The 20,782-nt window shown below is 38.4% G+C and overlaps 1 protein-coding gene across 1 annotated transcript in view; it reads right to left on the reverse strand.

Moving 5' to 3' along the window:
* Nucleotides 1-18,414, reverse strand: part of LOC131908803 (aldehyde dehydrogenase 1A1) — a 46,738-nt gene extending 28,324 nt beyond the window's left edge. The window contains exons 1-2 of the mRNA XM_059259829.1: nucleotides 18,283-18,414; nucleotides 7,117-7,221 (exon numbers count right to left, since the gene is read on the reverse strand). Coding sequence (XP_059115812.1) covers nucleotides 7,117-7,221; nucleotides 18,283-18,348 — 171 coding nt within the window. The 5' untranslated portion in view covers nucleotides 18,349-18,414. The remainder of the gene's footprint in view (nucleotides 1-7,116; nucleotides 7,222-18,282) is intronic.
* Between the last annotated feature and the right edge of the window lie 2,368 nt (nucleotides 18,415-20,782).

A 20,782-nucleotide genomic window follows, 5' to 3' on the forward strand; every position in this document is an offset into this window, starting at 1 on the left:
TGGCTGTCCTGGAACTTGTTCTGTAGACCAGGCTAGCCTTGACCTAACTCACAGAGATCCACCTGCCTCTGCCTCCCAAGTGCTGGGATTAAAGGTGTATGCCACCACTGCCTGGCTCATAAATTAATATTTTAAATGTAATTAATTTTCAAAATTTTGTCTATAAGACTGGCATTATATGGAACCCCATCAATCCTACAGGCCAGTAGACTGCATCTTTATTTAGGACTTTTAATTCTACTGAGAATTAGAATATCAAGGAGACCTCCCCCATATTTTTTGAATTGCTTGCACTTAATTGAACCTGTTTTGCCTTCGCCTTAGAGAGGCATGGAAGGCTATATTAATATCACCTTCTTCAGAAAGCATTCCATAAGACATTGAAGAAGTCTACATGTCTGCAAACTGAGGTGGAAATAAACCATGTCAGTACAGATGCTCCTGCATTTATGAGAGCTACAACTGAAAATATGTTAAATGCATTCAGTACACATCACACAACAAACATCACAGCTTGAACTAAACTACCTAATATGGACTGTCTTCCTTAACAAGTATTGGATGTGTCATTTCTTGTATTAAACTCAGTATGCTGTGGATTATAGAACTGATGGCTTACCCACAGGACTGTGTGGCTGCTGGGGAGTTCCATAAGCATCACAAGAGACTACTGTACTACAAATCATAAGCCTGGAAAGAGTCCAATTTTCAAAACAAAATGTCCAGTTTCTATTGAATGTGTATTGCTTTCTTATGCCTGGTCTACACAGATAGTTCCAGGACAGCCAGGGCTGCCCAGAAAAACCCTGTCTTGAAAAACAAAAACAAAAATAAACAAAAAAAGACCTTAAAAGTAATAAATCAAGGTTGTAAAATTATCTGTCCAACCATATAAATCAAAGACCCCCTTTATTTAGGAATGGGCAGGAAGAATCCTTTTAGAAGTACATCTTGATTTAAACAACTGAATGTTTAAAGTTACACACTAATACCCATTTACTATGCTAATTTACACATTAGTGTCAAATCTTTTGAAGAATAATGACTATGTGGAATTAAGTACATGTAGTTTTTGCTTTGTTCCATTGAGAACAATGTATATTTTAGGTATCACATTGACCATATTACTACTTATATTTAGATTTTGTTTTGTTTTACAACAAATTTTCTAAGCTTTTCCTAAGGAAATCCAGAGAACACTGTTTGGAGAAGAAAAGAAAAAGCAAAGCTCAAAAATCTGAGTTTTCCCATGTGATTTATGGATGCTTTAACACACACACACACACACACACACACACACACACACACACACACACACATGCACATACACCCTTCTGTGTTAGACCTGTGAGATGCAGCTCTGGTGTGGATCCTTCTGTTTTACTGTTATGTCATTGGCCTTTGCTAAGTATGAGTTGTCTTGAGCCTCCTCCCTAAGGGTGGATAGAAAATGGTTTTGAAACAAACCTTACCATTTAAGAAACCCTCCTAGTGCTGAGGGATGTTCTGTATGGCAAATGTTTTGCTCTGATTGGTTAGTAAATAAAACACTGATTGGCCAGTAGTCAGGCAGGAGGAAGTATAGGCGGGACAAGGAAGAGAAGAATTCTGGGAAGTGGAAGGCTGAGGAGAGAGACACTGCCAGCCACCACCATGACAAGCAGCATGTGAAGATGCCGGTAAGCCACAAGCCACGTGGCAAGGTATAGATTTATAGAAATGGATTAATATAAGATATAAGAACAGTTAGCAAGAAGCCTGCTATGGCCATACAGTTTGTAAGCAGTATAAGTCTCTGTGTTTACTTGGTTGGGTCTGAGTAGCTATGGGACTGGCGGTAGACAGAGATTTGTCCTGACTGTGGGCCAGGCAGGAAAACTCTAGCTACACTCCTACACAGGGCTATCATAAATAAATTTGTTCTTATGTTTATATCTTTTGGGGTCATGACTCTTCTTCTCTCACATCATGTATATAATCCTGTAGGGCCATAAAGAGAGTAAGGACCGTGGATTTTTAGTGAAACAAAAAACTGAGCTTTGAATTCTGATTTTTCCTTTTAACCATGTAAGATTTGAGGGATTCAAACATCTGTGTGTTTTCCTAGCATTCTAACTATAGGTTGGCTAATGATAGGACCCTGAAGTAAAGATTTTGTTCTGAAACATCATTAAATTGGAGGAACATGCAACCAAACATCACCTTATCATTTTATAAATACATCCTTCCCTCAGTATCCAGGAAGAACTGATTCTCAAGTCCTGGAAAGATAGTCTAAAATCACAGATGTTAAATTTACATAGAATTTGCATATAACCCACAGACCTTTTAGGTTAGCTCTAATTTACTTCTGATACACAAAACAAGGCTAGGTAAATAATAGTTGTACTCTATTAGAGAATAATAGCTAAAAAAAGCCTGTGAACTCGGTGTCCACACAGCTGCGATACACTGTCTACATCAGCAGCTATACCTTCTGATCCCAGGGCAGTTTAATTTACCAACATGTGGATGCAAGTGGTCTACTCTGTTAGACAAGTAAGATATATTGTTTGAAGTTCATTGCTCTTATCAGGAACAGTTGTCTCACATTTTCTATGTGAATGACATGCTAAGTGTTCACTAGAGGGAGACAACTGTGGTCCCAAAAGAGAAACCAACATGAAAGTGAGTACAGTATCCTAGACCATTCTAGCATGTTCTTTCAGCCTTCTCCGTCCTCTTCCACATCAGTTCTGCTGTTCCATACTGTCAGCAGCTTCCTCTACAAAGCCAATATCCTTCACGTAATTAATCTTATCACTTTTGCATTCATGTTTACACCTGCTTGCTTCATCCACAGTCCTAAGGTCAAGGCTCTCCATTTGGTTTCAAAGTTCAACATTTTCTGGCCCCACTTTGCAGGCCAAGACTTCCTGTTAACCTTTCTCCTACTCAGTAGGAGCCATCCCTTCTCATCTTGGCTCCTGAAATTCTCTTTGAATAGTGAATGTTCTAGCAGCATGCCCCTTTACCTTTCAAAGTCCTGGTTCAGTGTGTTAACCTCACACAAAAGTCACCAGAAATGCAGCTCAGTGCACATGGTAATTAAGAGCCTCTTACTGACCTCCAGGAAGGAAAGTAACTTCTTCATTGCCACGAGTTAGTGCTATAGACAATTACCATGAACTTTTTCTATTTAGAATATCAAAGAAATGGAAGCAACTTAAGTGTCCATCAACAAATAAATGGAAATGTGGTTCACACAGAAAATAGAATATTATTCAGTTCTAAAGAAAAATGAAATCAAGAAATCCACAGGAAAAGGAATGGATTTAATATGTATAATATTAAGCAAGGTCACTCAAGCTCAGAAAAAAAATTGAATATTCTTTCTCATATGCAGATCCTAGCCTAGAATGTATAATGTTTGTATGTGGACAGTTGTGTGTGTATAGAATGACATGTAAAGGAGACAAAGAAAGTAATAGCAGTGAATGAGACAGCACAGAACACAGGCAAAAGGACCCTTGAATCGTGAGAGAGGATAAAAGCTAACTCTTTTTTTTTTTTTTTAATTTCAACTCTGTCATAGTCTTTGTGCTGGGCAAATCCACAAAAATATAGTTGATAGGGAAAGTGTGAAACCCCAAGTGAAGTTCCGTGGCTTCACAATGGCCCTTCTAACTGTGTAGAAATTCACTGAGATGCATAGTTTGGAACTAGGTAAGTTTCTGTTTGAGGGGTTTCCTTAATCTAGCTGTGTGAAGTTTTTCTTTGTGAGTTCATTTCAATAAAGTGATTTAAGAGAGAGAGGCTTTAAGCTTCTGACACAAAGGCAAGATCTTTATAGCCCCCAAGTTACTACTACAATTAAGTATCATAAACCTTGAAATGTAGGTAAATAGACTTTATACATGAGAAACAGCAGAAAATAGAGCCAAAATTTGATCATATACTGACCTCCATATTTACTTGCTGTATCTCAGCCAGGCTGTCTAACAAAGCTGCTTTGGGCAGCATAGTCGTTGCTCACTGTATTACAGATGGCAAGATTTCTTGCTATTCTTTTAATGCATATGCAGTATTTAATTTTTTTTAGCTTTACTATAAGTCTAACATGTTACACATAAAGGCATGCATTTTGCCTTATGTAATTTATTTTTAAATATTTATATAGTAATCATGGTTTAACTGATTTCATTATGTATCAAAACATTTGCATTACCCGATATACTAATCACATAAGGATTTTTTAAAAATATGTTTCTTTTCAAAGCTATCATTATGTATATTTTTATTCAAGGACTGGCATTTCCAAGATATATGTGTGTGTATATATATATATGTATTAGCCAGACAACAAGATTAACTGGCATTTTTCTATGATCAAATGCTGTGGCTTAGGGAAAGTCAAATATTCCAGTTTTGAAGTCAGAGCCTGCAAGCTGAATGTATGCAGGCAGTTTGAATGAAAGTGAGAAAGCAAGAGCCTCTAAGACTAGTTAGAGAGGTTCTGAATGCTTCCATCTCTCCTGGAATGTACACAGGCACATTAAGTTCAGTCAGAGATGGAGAAAATAGCAATCAGACCAGCTTCCTTTCACACCTGTCTGAAGCACTTACTTTAATGGACATTTAGTTTTATCCCTCCAATTATCAATTAGCTCATGCCCCAGGATTAGTCAGCAGCTCCTAAAGAAGCACTGAAGTGAAAAGAAAACACTTCCCACCCACAGGCATTCTTGGCTTTTGAACACGCATTTGCTCTGGCCCCTGCCCCACACTTGTGATACCATGAAAGGCAGGATATGGCCCGTTGGCAGCCCCATTCTGCTTGTGAATGGAATCTTCAAAACCTTTAGTCTTTGACCTCATAAGTCAGTCCAGCATACCAGGTTTCTTGTGACTGTGAACTTTACCAGGTTATGCTAGAGTGACTAAGCAATGCTAGACGCAGGTTATTAGATTCCTCACAAATTGTTTGAACAGAAATAATTCAAAAAGGCATTTTTAAATAATTTTTTTTAAAAGGAAACAGAAACAGGAATGTGGTTGTGAAGCAAGCCCTTGTTTCTCACAAATACTTTATATATCATTGACAATTGTCTTAGAAGACTCATCTGTCCCGCCAACCAGATTGGCACAGTGACTTGGCTTGCAGCTTGCGTGGATATGAATTCTTCTCCTTGATCTTTCTACAGGAGGGGCAGTTGTCACTAAGGACAGAGCAGATCAGGGCTCTCTGGCAAGGCTGCTGGCATGGTCACCAGCTTTCCCATTTGTGCATGAGGAAGAAGGTAAACCTCATTGATTCCCCCAGCAAAGTCCTCAGCCTGCCTGAGCTGCCAAGGTTTCTACTGAACCCAGGCAGAGAGCTTTGTTATCCTGATGAGACCAAGCCCAGTATCAGAGCAAGATGTCCCCTAGCAGCTAAATGTCCAAGGCTTCAGTGTCAAAGCAGCAATAACATGATTTTTGTTATCTGCCATCTACAGATTCATAGTCTCGAGTGTCATTTTTATCTACACGGAGAAGGCATAGGCAGCAGATGAGCTCTTAGTTTATCTATGTCTTACTGCATGTGAGGCTTAGGTTTCTGTTTCTTTCTTCCCAGTCTTGTTGGAGATACTCAGTGAATGAGGGTGGCATTTGAGGTAAAGCCATATTGTGTATATCTCAGCCTCAGGTAAAAAGCATTTATTAGCTGGGCGGTGGTGGCGCACGCCTTTAATCCCAGCACTCAGGAGGCAGAGCCAGGTGGATCTCTGTGAGTCTGTGAGTTCGAGGCCAGCCTGAGCTACCAAGTGAGTTTCAGGAAAAGGCACAAAGCTACACAGAGAAACCCTGTCTTGAAAAACCAAAAAAAAAAAAAAGAAAAAGAAAAAGAAAAAAAAGCATTTATTCCTCCTTTTCTTAATATAGTAAACACATCTTCACTTCCTTCTGGGATTAGCTCACAGGCTTCTGGGTCACCGCTGGCACATAGTTGTGGATGGTAATTTTATCTTTGCCTAAGTTTGGTCTTCTAGAAATTCAGGAAGATGTAGTGGCTAAGCCAGTAGTTCCAATCATCCTACCTTTGTACTAGTCCAAACCCATATTTTCCATTATGCACCTGCAGCCATTTCAATGTATCACCACAGACACTGGAGAAGAGCCAGCCTCTTTCCTACAGAGAAGCTGGAAAACTACATGAAGAAGAGTTAGTGTATAGCTTTCTCTTCTATGATAAATGGAAATTAACTCAAATGGACCAAGGACCTAAATGTAAACACACAACCATGATATTACTGAAAGAAAATGTGCAAAAGTAATTTCAAGATACAGTCTTAGAGAGCAAATGGGAGAACTGACTGCATGCAGGGGGAGATGTTAGACTGTTCTGTTCACCTGACAAATATTTGGTTTCCAGATTTTATAAGGGACTAATATAAAGAAAAATATTCCAAATAATCTAATTTAAATGGAAATTATCTCAAAAAGCGTTGCTCAAGATGTGTAAATGGCCAACAGGAATATGAAACCATGTTCTCTTTGCTAGCTATTGGACAAACTCCAAACAAAATGATAATCAACTGATATCCTCTTACTCTACTCCTAATGATTCTTAACAAAAATCAGAACATAAAAAGTACTCTCGGGAGGTATGGGAAAAAGAAACCCTTACATACTGCAGTGAGAATGTGGTTTTGCCACTATGCAGTATAGCATGATGTTCCCTGATCTCCTTGTTCCCAAATCAATGATTTTCAATAAAAATAACTTGATAATACATTGTTCTAAAAGTCCCATATCAACCTTTAGCCTCACTTAGCAAATGTGTAAGAACAACTGTAAGCTTATAAAATATTTCTCTCTCTTTTAGCCTAAGATGGATTCCTTTCTATGAGTCTGTCCGCATAGTGAATCTAGACACTATTTCAAGTGAAAAGCAGCCAAGGAAAAATAGCTTGAAAAAAAAATCAGCACCTCATCCAAGGCATCCGTTGATGGTGTTTGTCTTATGCCAATGACAACAGAACATTAACCCAACTGCCAGAGCAGCCATATTTTCATGTCTTTCCTTGAGCTTACCCTGGGTTTTGTGCTCAGAACAGTGAGAAGCAAATTGGACTTGTGGGTGCTAGAACTTACCTTGTCCCCTTCTTCCACATGGCAGATGACCTCCTCAGTCGCCGGGTTAAGGACAGGAAATTTCTTGCCACTCACTGAGTCATGCCATTCATTGTTTATGAAGATCTGTGGAGATACAGAGAAAGCAGATTAAAAACCGTAAATATGCAGTAAGTTTGAGGCTTTTTAAACTAGAGTTGAAGTATGAGATGATGCCTACACATTGCACGTCTCTCCCTGTCTCAAAATGCCCATCATTTGTTTCATTTAACATGTAATTAAACATACACACAAATATGTGTGCATACTAAGTAGAAAAAAAACAGTGATTTTTCATCTTGATCTTTGGTCCCAGTCCCTGAGCTCAGCCCATGAGTTCATCCCACTTCACGGTTCAGTCACCATGTCCTCCTCTTCTCTACTTTCTTTTATAAGGTTCTCAGCTTAAGTGTCACCATTTTCATGTTTTACTTCAAACCAATTAAGCAGCATCCCCCTATGACCTGTTGACTAGTTGCTCCAACTGAATGTAATTTTTTGCAAAGTAACGCATATCTCCTACTACAAAATTAGTATGTTCTTCTCTGTGTTAAAATTAGATATTCACAGCCTATGAGATTGCAAACCAGATTAGACATTATAATTGACCTTGAAAATTAACAAGAAATTCACTCACCATCAATAATAACCTGTCTTATTTCTGCCATAGGAATTGCACTATACCTTAGATTTTCATAAATAAACTAAGAGATCTGATGTCTCATAAAATGTAGATAGGCTCATAATTCCACCCCCCCCTTTTGAAAAATTGTAATTTCACTTAGAAATAAAGGAAAAGTCCCATGATAAACTGACCACATTTTGTTATGCTATTGTGAGAGCAGCTAGTTCTTGCCTGGGTCCTCTTGTCCTCAGCTGGTGAGTTCTTAGTGATATTCCTGCCATAGGTGACTTATGACCCACGATTTCTTTTGGGGAAAGAGCCATTACAAAATGTGCATGCCATTTTAGAATTATGCATCATGCATAATTAGAATTAGAATCATGCATCTAAACTGTACACTACTCCTTCATACTAAAGGGAGTAGATGCTTCGAATAATATTGAAGTTTATTTGGTAAGCTTCAAATAACTGAAGAGATAGGCTTTGGATAATTGTGTGACCACCCATGACTCAGCATTATTCAGATTTAACCTTTAATACCAAATAAAACTGTGAGTCCAGTGTTTGTTTAGCTTTATTTATATAACCAAATCCGGAATGACCACTTTAAATTTTTTTATTGAGTTGTTTTCTTTGTCAATTTCATTCAAGTACAAAGTATACTCTGATTAGTGCAACTCCTCACTTCTCTAGTCTTTCAACACTTCCATTAATCCTGCCAACCTATCTGTACACCCTTTCTTATGCCCATGGTTTTTACTTTATTTGTTTATTTGTTTGAAATCTGAATTGAACAAAGATCATTCGCGTGTCCGTGGATTTGAAACTACCCATTAGGAGCATGGTGGGCTCACCACTGGATAAACAAGTGAAAGTGATGACTGTCCCATCCCCAGAACCCATCAGTTGTCAATAATTCAAAAGAAAGGCACAGGGGCCAGTAAATCCTTCCCAGATCTGCGACTGCTCATAGGCCAAGTCTCATGTTGTCTCATTGTAGATAGCCACAGCTGCTGTTGGATCATGACTACACTGGCTGTGCCATGCAAAAATGATCACCATTTTGATCAGAGAAATATTTTGTCAAATAATGATCAAGTATGAGACATGCACCATGGAAGATACTGTGAGAAAGCAAGTATTTTAAGTATAGCTCTGTTCCTGGAGATTCATACTCTAAGAAGAGAGAATTTCTAATTGGTATCAGTCAGTAAACTGAAGATTTGAATAGCCAAAGTAGCAATTTCATCAATAAATTTCATGGCAAGACTTGTGGAAGAAAGGGGTATGGAATTAGGATAATGCATAGATCAAACCTGAGATACTTATAGCCCAGTAAAGGGGTTTACTAGAATCAAGTTGAAATGAAGTAAACATGTAGTGGACTCTGATGCCCAGAGAGGAAAATTTGAGCTACTAGATTCTAGAACAAAAAGTATGTTTTAAGAACTAATTAAAATAGCCAATACTGACATGAACTGGAGCAATCGTATCTAGAGGATTCTCCCAGAGACTACTTCTGCAAGCCAACAATGAGCTCATAAGGCTAGAGAGCAAATATTAGTGTCACCCATAAAGTACGACTCAGTAGTCTGCCATTACATGCATTCTCCACCAGACATATCAGTATTAAGACAGAACTCAACATAAACTATATAATTACCAATGTATCTGTAACAATTCGACTTGCAACATCTTTTCTTTCCTCTGTTATTAGTTATAGTGAATTTATTGGTGTGACCTACCATAATGCTCTCTCTTTCTAAGTTGTCTTAGACTTACATTTTTTATTGTCTTCTAGCTACTTGTAAGAACAAATATATTTGAATAACTACCCTTCCTATAATTATATTAAATGGGTATATGGAGAAATTTAGTTCAATGAATGTTTATTATAGTAATTATTAAATCCATTTTAGCCTGTTAAATGTCCTATCATGGAAAGAACTATACTTTCCTTTGTTGTTTGCTGTTGACGTGTTTAGTGGATAGGGATGATGCTATTAAAATAAAATATTTTGTCACATTTAATCATTAACTGTATTACAATTTTGAATGCACTCATGGTGCTTTATAGTATTGTATATGTACAAGAGATGTTAAGCCTAAGTTCACAGAAATCACTGGAATTTCAAAGCTGTCGTTTATAATCTTAGAATTCCAGGACATTTATTTTAGTGTTTTTTTAATCTGATGAAACAATCAAGAGTTTTTTAGTTGTCTCTGTAGGTTTTCCTATCGTGATCTTGACCCCCCCCCCCTTCTCATGTAATTCCTCTTCCCTCTCTTCTACTGGACTCTCAGAGCTTGGCCTGTGCATGGTTGTGGATGTCTGCATCTACTCCCATCAGTTACTAGATGAAGACTCTATGATGACAATTATGGTATTCACCAATCTGATTACCAGGGTAGGCCAGTTCAGGCACCCTCACCACTGTTACTAGTAGTCTAATCTTACTGAACCAAGCTCAAAGCAACTCATGAACTTCAGACCCACAGCTGTGGAACCTGCATGGGACCAGACTAGACCCTCTGCATACAGGAGACAGTTGTGTAGCTGGGTCTGTCTGAGGGGCCCCTGGCAGTGGGATCAGGATCTATCCCTGGTGCACGAGCTGGCTTTCTGGATCCCATTACCTATGGTCAGATACCTTGCTCAACCCTGATAAAGAGAGGAGGGGCTTCATCCTGCCTCAACTGAATGTACCAGGCTTAGCTGTCCCCTCATGGGAGAACTTACCCTGTTGGAGGAGGTGAAGAGGGGTGGGAGGGTAGCTGGGGGTGTGTGTGTGGGAAAATGGGAGGAGGGATAAGTGATTGGTATGTAAAATAAATTAAAAAAATTAAAAAAGAGTGTTTTAGTCAACTTAAACTTGATTTATACATTTCTACTTTGCATTTATCAAATTAAAAATAATACACATACTATCTTCCTATTTACTGGTGTAGTTTAGTGTCCCAACTTAAAAAAACAAAGGTGCCTATTCAGAGTCAAAGTTTTTAAGTCTTCCTGTACTTGGTGAAAAACAATTTTAAATAAGAAATTTCTGCACTCTGGTTTCTCTTCAGACCGTATAAATCTTTCTCCTTTTACCAAATATGAACTTTCTTCAAAATATTTCTGATTTAGATCAAAATGAGTTTTATTAATGGGCATAGGAAATATCTTCTCTTCTGATCTGTTGGTATGAGATTTGGTGGCCTACTGGCTCTCAACTTCCTCTAACAAAGTGACCTAAATTCAAGTTATCTCTGCGCAACAGTAACTGGGATATCAACTCGAAGTCCTTATAATGGAAGTCAATGTTTTTGAAGTCGCTGAGAAAGTATAAAAATTGCATTCTCAATGTACAAAGTATTTTAAGATTTTCTAAGCGAGAGAATGCTGAAAATCAGTCCCCACTCCAGATCACTTATGTATGTTGCCAACTCCGAAAGGCAGGGACACAGCATAGAGAGTGATGGGTGGTGATGTCAATGTGTAGGGAAATGCTAAATATTATAATGTGTGTATTTTCTCATCATTTAAAACCTGAAAATGTGCCACGACAATGAGAAATGATGAAAATAAGAAGATGAAAAGCAGGGTAGAATTAACAATAGGAGAAATGGAACACATCAAGTGGATCTTAAACATTAAAAAGGGGGAGGGCTAGAATTCTCACAACTAGTTTTAACCTAAGCCCTGAGGCAGCAAAGAAAAATCTTGTGATTCAAAATTGAGCAGGTAAAAAGAAATGAAAGAAGATCTATCATAAGGTAGGAAACTGTCTGCAGTCAAGGGGGTGAAAACAAAGTGAGAGCGGCCAACATAAATGGGGAGAAACGCAGACTTCCTCCTATTTCTGTTTTACATGATTCCCTTGCTAGTAATGTAACTGCCTAGTCATTTGCCCCTGTTTTAAAGCCCTGTAAGTCAAGTAGAAAGGAAGGATGTTGCTGCATTTACTTTGAGTTACATCATCTCTAAGTCCAATGGATGACAAAATTATATATATATGTATATGTATATGTATATATATATATACACAAACATATATATTATATGCATCATAAATGTTCTGAATCATAATTAATCTATAGAAGCATTAAAAGTTCTGTGTGTCTTTCTTTCCTCCTTAACAGTATTAGGCCCTCTGCCCTCTACAGAAAACACCAAGGTAGAGCAGAGGCATTAACTTAGGTTGGATTGCTCTTCAAATGGATCTACCACACTCTCTGAATGTTTCTCACATAGCCTTCTCATTTTGGAAAGGAGCAAGTGAAAAATTCAGTAGGTATACTCTATGCTTGAAAAGCCATGTGAACAGTCTTAAAGAAATGGAAACAATAACTTTCAAAGGTTATGTGCTATTTACTTTAGGATTTGTGCTGAGGTTTTCTTGAATGAGATTAGAATATCACTGTCTTTAGTAGTCAGGGAGAAAAGAATGGCATATATAAACACATTATCTGAAATGGTACAATCCATCATCTTTATATTCTGGTTTTATTTATTTATTCATTCATTTATTTATTTATGTTTTTTCAAGATACAGCTTCTCTGTGCTCTGTGTAATTGCAACTCTCTCAGTAGACCAGGCTGGTTGAATTCACAGAGATCCACCTGCCTCTGCCTCCTAAGTGCTGGGATTAAAGGTGTGTACCACTACCACCCAACTGGTTTTGTATCTTAAGAGCTGGGTAGCCTTGAAAAAGTCAGCATGTTCTCTGAGCTCTGCTTCCCAAGCTTGGAAACAGGAACATAGTAATATTTTCTGGTTTCTTCCAACTAGTTACTTATTAATCTCAAATGAGATAAACACTGTATTAAGTAATAAATTACAGATTTTACTGGCATTGAAAATTGAACCATTTCAGGACTCTAGGGTTCATCTTTGAAAGAATAGTTTGGGAAGATACCAATAATAAGTGTTAGATTTATAAGTATCAAATTAGACCTATATGTACCAAATAATAAGTGTTAGACATTGTCTACTTTCCATAAACTGTTACAGGCCACAGGAAAATATTATAAGAACTCAGCTGGTTATGGCAAAGCCACTACCTGAAGGGATCAAGGAATTCCTTAAGAGAAGCCAAATTCCAAGGAGCTTTTGGTGTTACTTGGCTTGTTATATATCAGCTGTCTTCTGTTATTAAAATCATGTGTGGTTTCATAGTTTTCCCAATTGATTTTTCCCTAAGAACTGCTAACAGTGTGGACTAATCACTCTCTGGACATAGACACTCAAGGTATTTGGAGAATAGAATCAGAAAAGGCTTCCTTCCCCCCAGCCCACCTGTTTCTCCCCTTTCAGCTATCTCTTTTAGCCACATTCTAGAACTAACAAAAATATAAGTCCAGTTCACCACAAACTAGTCTCCTGATTTAAGATAAATTCCACAAGGAGACACCACCTAGGTCAGGTGGACATTAAGTAATAGCTTTACACAATTTAGCTCGGACCCTCCTTTCTTACAGCCTTATTAACTTTATAGACCCCTAACTTCTTACCTAACCACTCCCAGGAATATAGATTGAACACATAAATTTCCATTTTGATATACTAACTGATATTAGCTCTCAGCTGACTTTCTTCCTTAACCACTCCATTTTCAGGTCGTAAAAGAAAGCCTGACAATCACTGCCTGAGGAAACCCTTACCTGCCTTTATGACCTTGCAGGAATTCAGGCCTGGTGACCTGGCTGGAGGGGAGGTTGTGATTGTTTTGGGTATAAAACTGTAAAGCTAGAGACTGAAAAGAGAATTGAGAATTAAAGTGAATGGGAATTAAAGTGAATGGACTAAAGAGCTTGACATGCTGAGATTCTATTTTCCAGAAAATAGTCCTCACCATTTGTAGTTTCTCTCCTGAGCCGCTGGGATGCGTAATATTAAGGCTGGTCCCTCTAATATTATACAAGAATAAACTACTTATTTAATTCTCATAACCACTTTCCAAAGTAGCATCTTTATTAAATGCTAATTCATAGATAGAAAAATTTAAGTCGAAGCAGATTAAAGCTTGGCCAAGGTTAGATTAAGAAATAAGTACAGACTCTGGAAATTGAATTCAAGTCTGTCTTATTAGACAACTATATATCACAGAAATTCAGCTATTTGTTCAACTGCTTCCAAACACTGAGAAAATAAAATATAGTTTTAATCAGAAGTTAGAAAAGATTTCTCTAAATGAAGGCAGCCGTGGCACAGTCAGCTTTATCTTGAAGGTAGTTCTGCCCCCCTTTGAGCATCAATATTTCTTCTGGACTCCACAAGCCATGTAGTCAAAGAAAGCACTGTCCGAGCCCATGTACTTTCCTCTTCCACTTTACCTCTTTTACAAATCTTCTCAGCTTTTCGCTTTCCTGTTTTGAGAACATTCCACCATTGAATGTATTCCAGCTACTTGTTTGCTGCCCTACCAATCCATTAAAAATATCATTTCTTGAGACAATAACCATATTAGCATTCTAATATCTGATTATGGAACAATCACACAACAAATGTATTAAACAAAGGATAAGGGGACACTGGAAAAAGGATGAGAAAATGGGAGAAATTAAGGAAAGCAGGGAGGAGTTATTTGAAATCCCAACTAGCCTGATTTTGTAAATTATAAAAATTTTAAAAGAGATAAAAGGTGGAGGTAAATAAAAATCTCAATATTCCAGTTGTGCCTAGCACAGAAAATTCAATTGTTCATACTTCTTTGTACATATATATGTATATACATGCACATACACATAGATGAGAGAGAGAGATTAATGAAACCAGACATGTAAGAATAAAATCACCTGTTGTAACCAAAATTTCATCCATAGTGCTTGAAGTAATGCAGTTCACATGGAAAGTGTGCACCTGTGTCTCAACTTCTTTCTCACAGTTTCTCCAAGCCCAGACACTCCTTTTCTGTTCAGTGAACAGAACTGTTTCCTTCTGCCCTCTCTATTGTCTCCTTTTCTCTCAAAACTGGTGGCCAATAGCTTCCTATGGTCTGAAAGAAGCATCCTGAAAAGCTCACAGTCAGTACCCTCCAGGATTTAGGAATGGGCAGATAAAAGTCAAAGCAAAAAAGTGCACACTATATAATTTCTATGTCCCTAAGTCATGGCAGTGGCCATAGCAGCATGGGGGTGCAGCTAACCAGCATTCAAGGTCTAGATTTGTCATTTACAAGCTGTGTAGGTTTTTATTACTCAGCCCCTTAGATTCTTCATCTCTAGAAAAGAAATCATAGCTTCCAGTAGGGCTGCTGTGAGCAAATAAGTGAAATTATCATAATACATTTTGGTTGTAATTATTTACTCTGTGCATGAGATATCGCTAGTAGTTAAAATGTCTTTTGAGCATGAAAAACTGTAAGTTAAGGAGTTAAATTCAATAATTACGCTAATTATTGATTAAGTTTGAACCCTATGTGAAAATGTTTGTTGTCTTGAATTTCCTATTATTTATTTGTAAAGGAAGGTGTGTGACATGAGAAAGAAAAATTGGAATTAGCAAATCCTATGAGAGAAAATAAACGTAGGACCCTAAAAGTCTGGGTAAACCTGGGAACTTCACACTGGTGCTTGGGTGAAGCAATGATGTAAGACAGACTAACAGAAAAAGTAGGAGAAAACAGGAGAATGGCACTGTGGGAACAGATCTGGGCAACGAATCCAAGAAATTCACAGGACTGTGATTGCTAGTGTTAGCCATTCCCCACGAGCCAGGCTCTGCCTCAAGTACTTCTTAATAACTAAATGCCGTGAGTGTTTCCACCTCCCCAGGAAATGGGACTCCTCATAATCCTATATCAACTGTAAGAAAGCAGAGGCAGGTGGAGGTGACAGAGTTTGATAAGGGGTCTTGTAACAGTCAAAGGAGCTCTTCATGCAAAAGCTCAGTAGTAGGGATGCAGGGCACATGTGGCATTTTCTCACAACTCCTGAGGGGGTGGGTAACGAAGACAGGGATGTGATGGGGGCTTTTGTATTTCCCTGCAAGATAGTTCATCAACTTTAAGCTTCATTTCATCTACCCCATCATAAAGGAACTAAACTAGAGAACAGTCCTAGGTGCATCAGTGAGTTGTTTGGTTTGGAGAGCAATACTCGAGGTTAAGATTATGCAGCTGTTGGACTATAGCTGATATTCTTTTAGTTTTTGTTATTGATTGCTTATTGTTTTCTCCTCCCCCAGCCCCAAACACCAACCTGCTTTAGAAAATAATAAAGAAAAAAGCAGTAGGGAAAATAATATATAAATTGTGACACTGGTCAGGAAAGGTAATTTGACAAATACTTCTAACCCCTGCCTTTCATGCTTTGCAACCAGGTGCTAACAGCCCTTGTTTCAATCCCTCTAGGGAATGCAAATCTAATACAATTCTTCAGCAGCACACAGTAAAAGGAACATGCACAGACATAGAGAAAACTCCCCACTGAGATTTAATGGCATACATAACTGGTGCCCTGCCAAGTGTGAAAATGCTGGAACCAGCACATCAAATGATATAATGCTCACTGAGTAGATGAGAATTATATAGAACATACAGGGAAAAATCAAAATTCACTGAGTGATGTTGCTTATTATTAACTAGAGAAGTATTTGAACACCAAACAAATGCATTCCTGACTCTTAAATACTTAGGCCCACCGTTCTCCCTCTGATCCTTATGCAATGTCTTTGCAGTGAAGAAGTTTCAATCTGGAAGCATCTGTGTTAAAGGACTTCTGATCCTGTCCTTGTACTTGGAACTTTAAGGAAGGCTTCATTTTTCTAGTACTTTCATTTTTGTGCTTCCTTAATAAGTACTAAATTAAACTTAACTCAGTGGGAAAATATTTCACTTAAAACTTTCTTGAGATACACACACACACACACACACACACACACACACACACACACACCACAGACTCAGCAAAGTTCATAGAAAACAAATTAAGTACAGAATTATAGGGCATCCCAACTACCAAAATCTATTCCAAGCTGGGATCATGTAAGCTAAACTCTTCATAGTGATTAAATTGTAATGATATAAAAAGTGTCAATAATTGCAACCTTCATGAAACACTGGGTGTACAGATTTTGACAAGAATTTCTTCCAAACAAGAAAAAGTGAGTGAGGGAGAGAGATTGAAATACGTGGTGTGTACACACATTTGACATTTGTGAGGGTTTGGAGCTTGTGGACTCACCAGAGTTTGCATCTACCAATTTGACAAAAAAAAGAAAGAAAAAGAGAGAGAGAGAGAGAGAGAGAGAGAGAGAGAGAGAGAGAGAGAGAGAGAGGAGAGAGAGGAGAGAGAGAGAGAGAGAGAGAGAGAGAGAGAGAGAGAGAGAGAGAGAGAAGAAAAAGAATAATTTAAATTGAAAAGCATTTTCTTTCTTTTAAAAGTTTGCAAAATCAGGCTTAGTACATTTCTAGCTGCTCCTCAGCCATAATCACAGCTCACTCCTCTCTGAAGACCTTGTCCTAAGGAAAGAGCATATAAGCCAGGCAGCTCCCACAGTTGATGTGTTTAGGAAAATGCAAAAGGCTTCAATGTTTCAAAGCCACCCAAGTTCATGCATAAGGAAATAAATGTACAAAGCTATCACTTGGGCCCTTTTCACCTCTTTTAGTACCCTTGGTTTGCATTATCTAACTCAGAAGATAACATGGCTCTCCCCAGAGTCTAGCGGGTCTCTCACTTTATTCTTTCAATCATATGACACAGCTATTTTTAAGTGGCTTTTCGTGTGTGTGTGTGTGTGTGTGTGTGTGTGTGTGTGTGTGTGTGTGTGTGTGTGTGACATTTATTTCTTAATTTTGGAACCCTGAGATTCAGAGTCTCTCAGGGCAACCCTAAACGGATCATTTTCTGACTCTCCCTGGCTCAAGTTTTTGAAGTCTTGTGTCTCTAAATATTTATCAGCTAACAATCACATTTGTTCCCCAACAATCTCCAACAATAACAAACTTTCCTGGAGAAATAAATAAGCATAGTTTCTATCTCAAAATAAATAACTCAAGTCCATTTGGGGGTTTTGGCAACAGCTTCCATTCGATGCTCAGGCTTAAGTCCAACCTCGACACTGTGTTATCAAACATATGGTCATGTTATCCGGTTTTAGTGTGCTATTTTTCCTTAAGGATGAAAGAAAGAAAGAAAGAAAGAAAGAAAGAAAGAAAGAAAGAAAGAAAGAAAGAAAGAAAGGAGGGAGGGAAAAAGCTGTTCCCACATGTCTATCTCCTTCCAGTAAGTTCCTCTGTTTGTCTGCCTTACCGTAAGAGTTCACCGCACAGGGTTAATAGAACTTCTGCTCACTCTGGTTCACTGCACTCTGGCACAGGAACCTTTCATACAGAATAAAATCCTTTTCCCTTGGACATATGTCAAGATATAAACTTACGAGAAGTTGTCTGATATGGCTTAGAATTCATCACTGAATCAGGCCACTAACAGCAAGCATTATATTTTTATGTTAGCAAACAGCTCTAACAGAAACTGCAATCGACCCATGCTTTAACCAGGCCCCCAGGGAAAGCCCCACTTGCAAGTGTCTTACCTTGGTATATTGGATCTTCAAGTTGGCCAGCGGGGCAGGGACTTGAGGTTGTGCAGGGGAAGACATTGCTGGTTTGGCTCCTGGAACACAGGTGACAGGCTCAGCAATTTGGTTCTGATAGAGCACTTGATCCTTTTTATGTGCATGCAGGAAGGGTCATTTGCATATTGGGATATGATTGGATGGGCAGTCTCAGGGCAGGGCAGAAAGGACACTACTCTCTTCTAACACCTAAGGTTGGGAGCCTTTGCCTTTAAATGTAAATCCTTAAGAAACCTGCACCTCAGCCCTGAACTTCCATCTGGAGATTGCTCACTATTTACAGATGAATTAGTTTACAAAGCCAAACCTGTGCTGAGGGTGTGTGTGCAGCTGCTCCTGACACTGGAAGCCAGTTATTATTTTTTTTTTCTTGCCTGTTCCTGCTTTGTTATGCTACGATGTAACTTTTCTTTCTGTAACAGACTGGGAATCAAAGATTTTGAAAGGAGGAAGAGTCAAAAAACAAAACAACAAAAATACCCCTCTGTTTTCACTAGGATCTGGGAAGTAGAGGACTATCAGTCTACAGGACATGGCTACTAGCAAAAACCATTCTTGTCCCAGAAGATCAGGGTGCTGTTAGGGAGAAACACCCTCTCTCGAGACTCTATCTTCCCCAGCTTAAAAAACTCAGCAACCTCATGCAATATCAGAATCCTCAAATTGTCTATGTTTTTTCAGTGGGAACAGACAACTGTGAAGGACTTTTCAATCAGAGTTCACCGTCACTCACAGACCCTCAAAGAGCACTGTGTCCAAGTCATCTGTGAAAATTCATTTAAAGCGAAAGTAATGTCTGATTTGGGAAACGTCTATGCTTGTAAATCATTGCTCTAAGCAGTGCAGAAGGAAAGAATGTAAATATCACTCCCTAAGGATTTAAATTCTGAATGTTTTAAGCTGGGAACTTTGTAAGAGGCAAGTTTTATCTCCAATGTTTTCATTTCGAATACAATGCTTCTCTGTGCTGACGCCTCAGCACAAGATATGGGAGGAACAAGATAACATTCTTTGGATGCTCTGGTTATTAAGAATTATCGATAACTTCTTTGTAGTACAGTTGCCATCTCCCCTGCATGGGGACTTAGCTAGGGGCAGGAACAGGAGTCTGGGAACCTGTTTCTCTTTCCACCCTGACCCAAGCTTCTCATTTTGTAAACACACAGAGGAATACAGTTTATGATCATAGACCTCACAGTATAAGGCAGAAATCTCACTCCAGGCAAAGCATCTCCAGTCTGTTACTCCTCCATTCCAGCTCTATCTTGATAGCCATAAGATGATCCCCACATAGTCTCAAGATCAGCTTGGGGTCTCCTCAGGAGTAGTTACATATACAGAAACCAAGTTTAACCTTTTATTCATCTGAGCAGGGATTGCCAAACTTTTTCTCATGGATCAGAAAGGAAATACTTTCATCTTCATGGGCCATACCAATTCTGTTTCAGTATGTTCTATGCTGATTAAAATGAACAACAGACAACAGACTAATAAATGCACACTTTAAAAAGTGGAATTGTATAGGTAAAAATAGGAAGCAAGCCAGATCCATGTCACTCACCATTTCCCTAGATTCATCAGTCCTTGAATACCCTGCTCTTGTTTGAATCTGGATTGAAACTTCTGCATTCTTTAAACATTCTCTCTCTCTCTCTCTCTCTCTCTCTCTCTCTCTCTCTCTCTCTCTCTCTCAAGTATTTTTTGAAAAAATTGAACTGTTTACTCTTTCATTAATGCTTTTTGAGTTAAATGTACAATTGCTCAACAGCTGTTACATAACACACAGAGTGGTACTCTCAGGCCAATGCCCAAACAGCTGTGTTTTGCAGAGTCACAGTTGTTTGTGGATTCAAAACTGGTTCATTTGGTGTCTAGAAGGGAAAAACACAGGCTGCACGACATACTTGACATACCATCCACCTTACTCTGTGAATGGGCAACATCATTCATTGTATTTTCTTGGATAATTATGTAATAATATGCTCTTCAAGTCAAGCATTATGCGTGTTGCTAAAGGAAACTTTGGAGACAGTTACCATGCCTGCCCATTTAGTTTCCCAAGTATTTACTAAGCAGTGTATATGCAGCAGGCATTTTTCAATCTTCAAAAAAGATCAGCAGAGCTGATCTTTTCTTTCCCCAAACCACAAGCCTGATAGACGTATTTTGGAGGCTTAGTTTTTAGAAAAGCTTATTCTTCAGAATGGAATCACAAATAAAGATCTTTTTCCCCCCTCTTTCCCTTACAGGGGAAAAACTAGCTTTGTTATGATGATGGGCACCAGGTTAGGCATATTTCTAAACTGGAGTCACATTTGGGTATTTTCAGCATATGCCAGAGCTAATGGTTTAACATGGGCTCCTCAGCAGGGAATTTTTCGTCATTTCTTTCCCTGTGACAAGCTAAATTGCTCTATCATATCCACTACACACAGACAGGGGAGAAAAAAAAAAGAAA

Source organism: Peromyscus eremicus, chromosome 1 (genome assembly GCF_949786415.1).
Source record: "Peromyscus eremicus chromosome 1, PerEre_H2_v1, whole genome shotgun sequence".
Lineage (NCBI taxonomy): Eukaryota > Metazoa > Chordata > Mammalia > Rodentia > Cricetidae > Peromyscus > Peromyscus eremicus.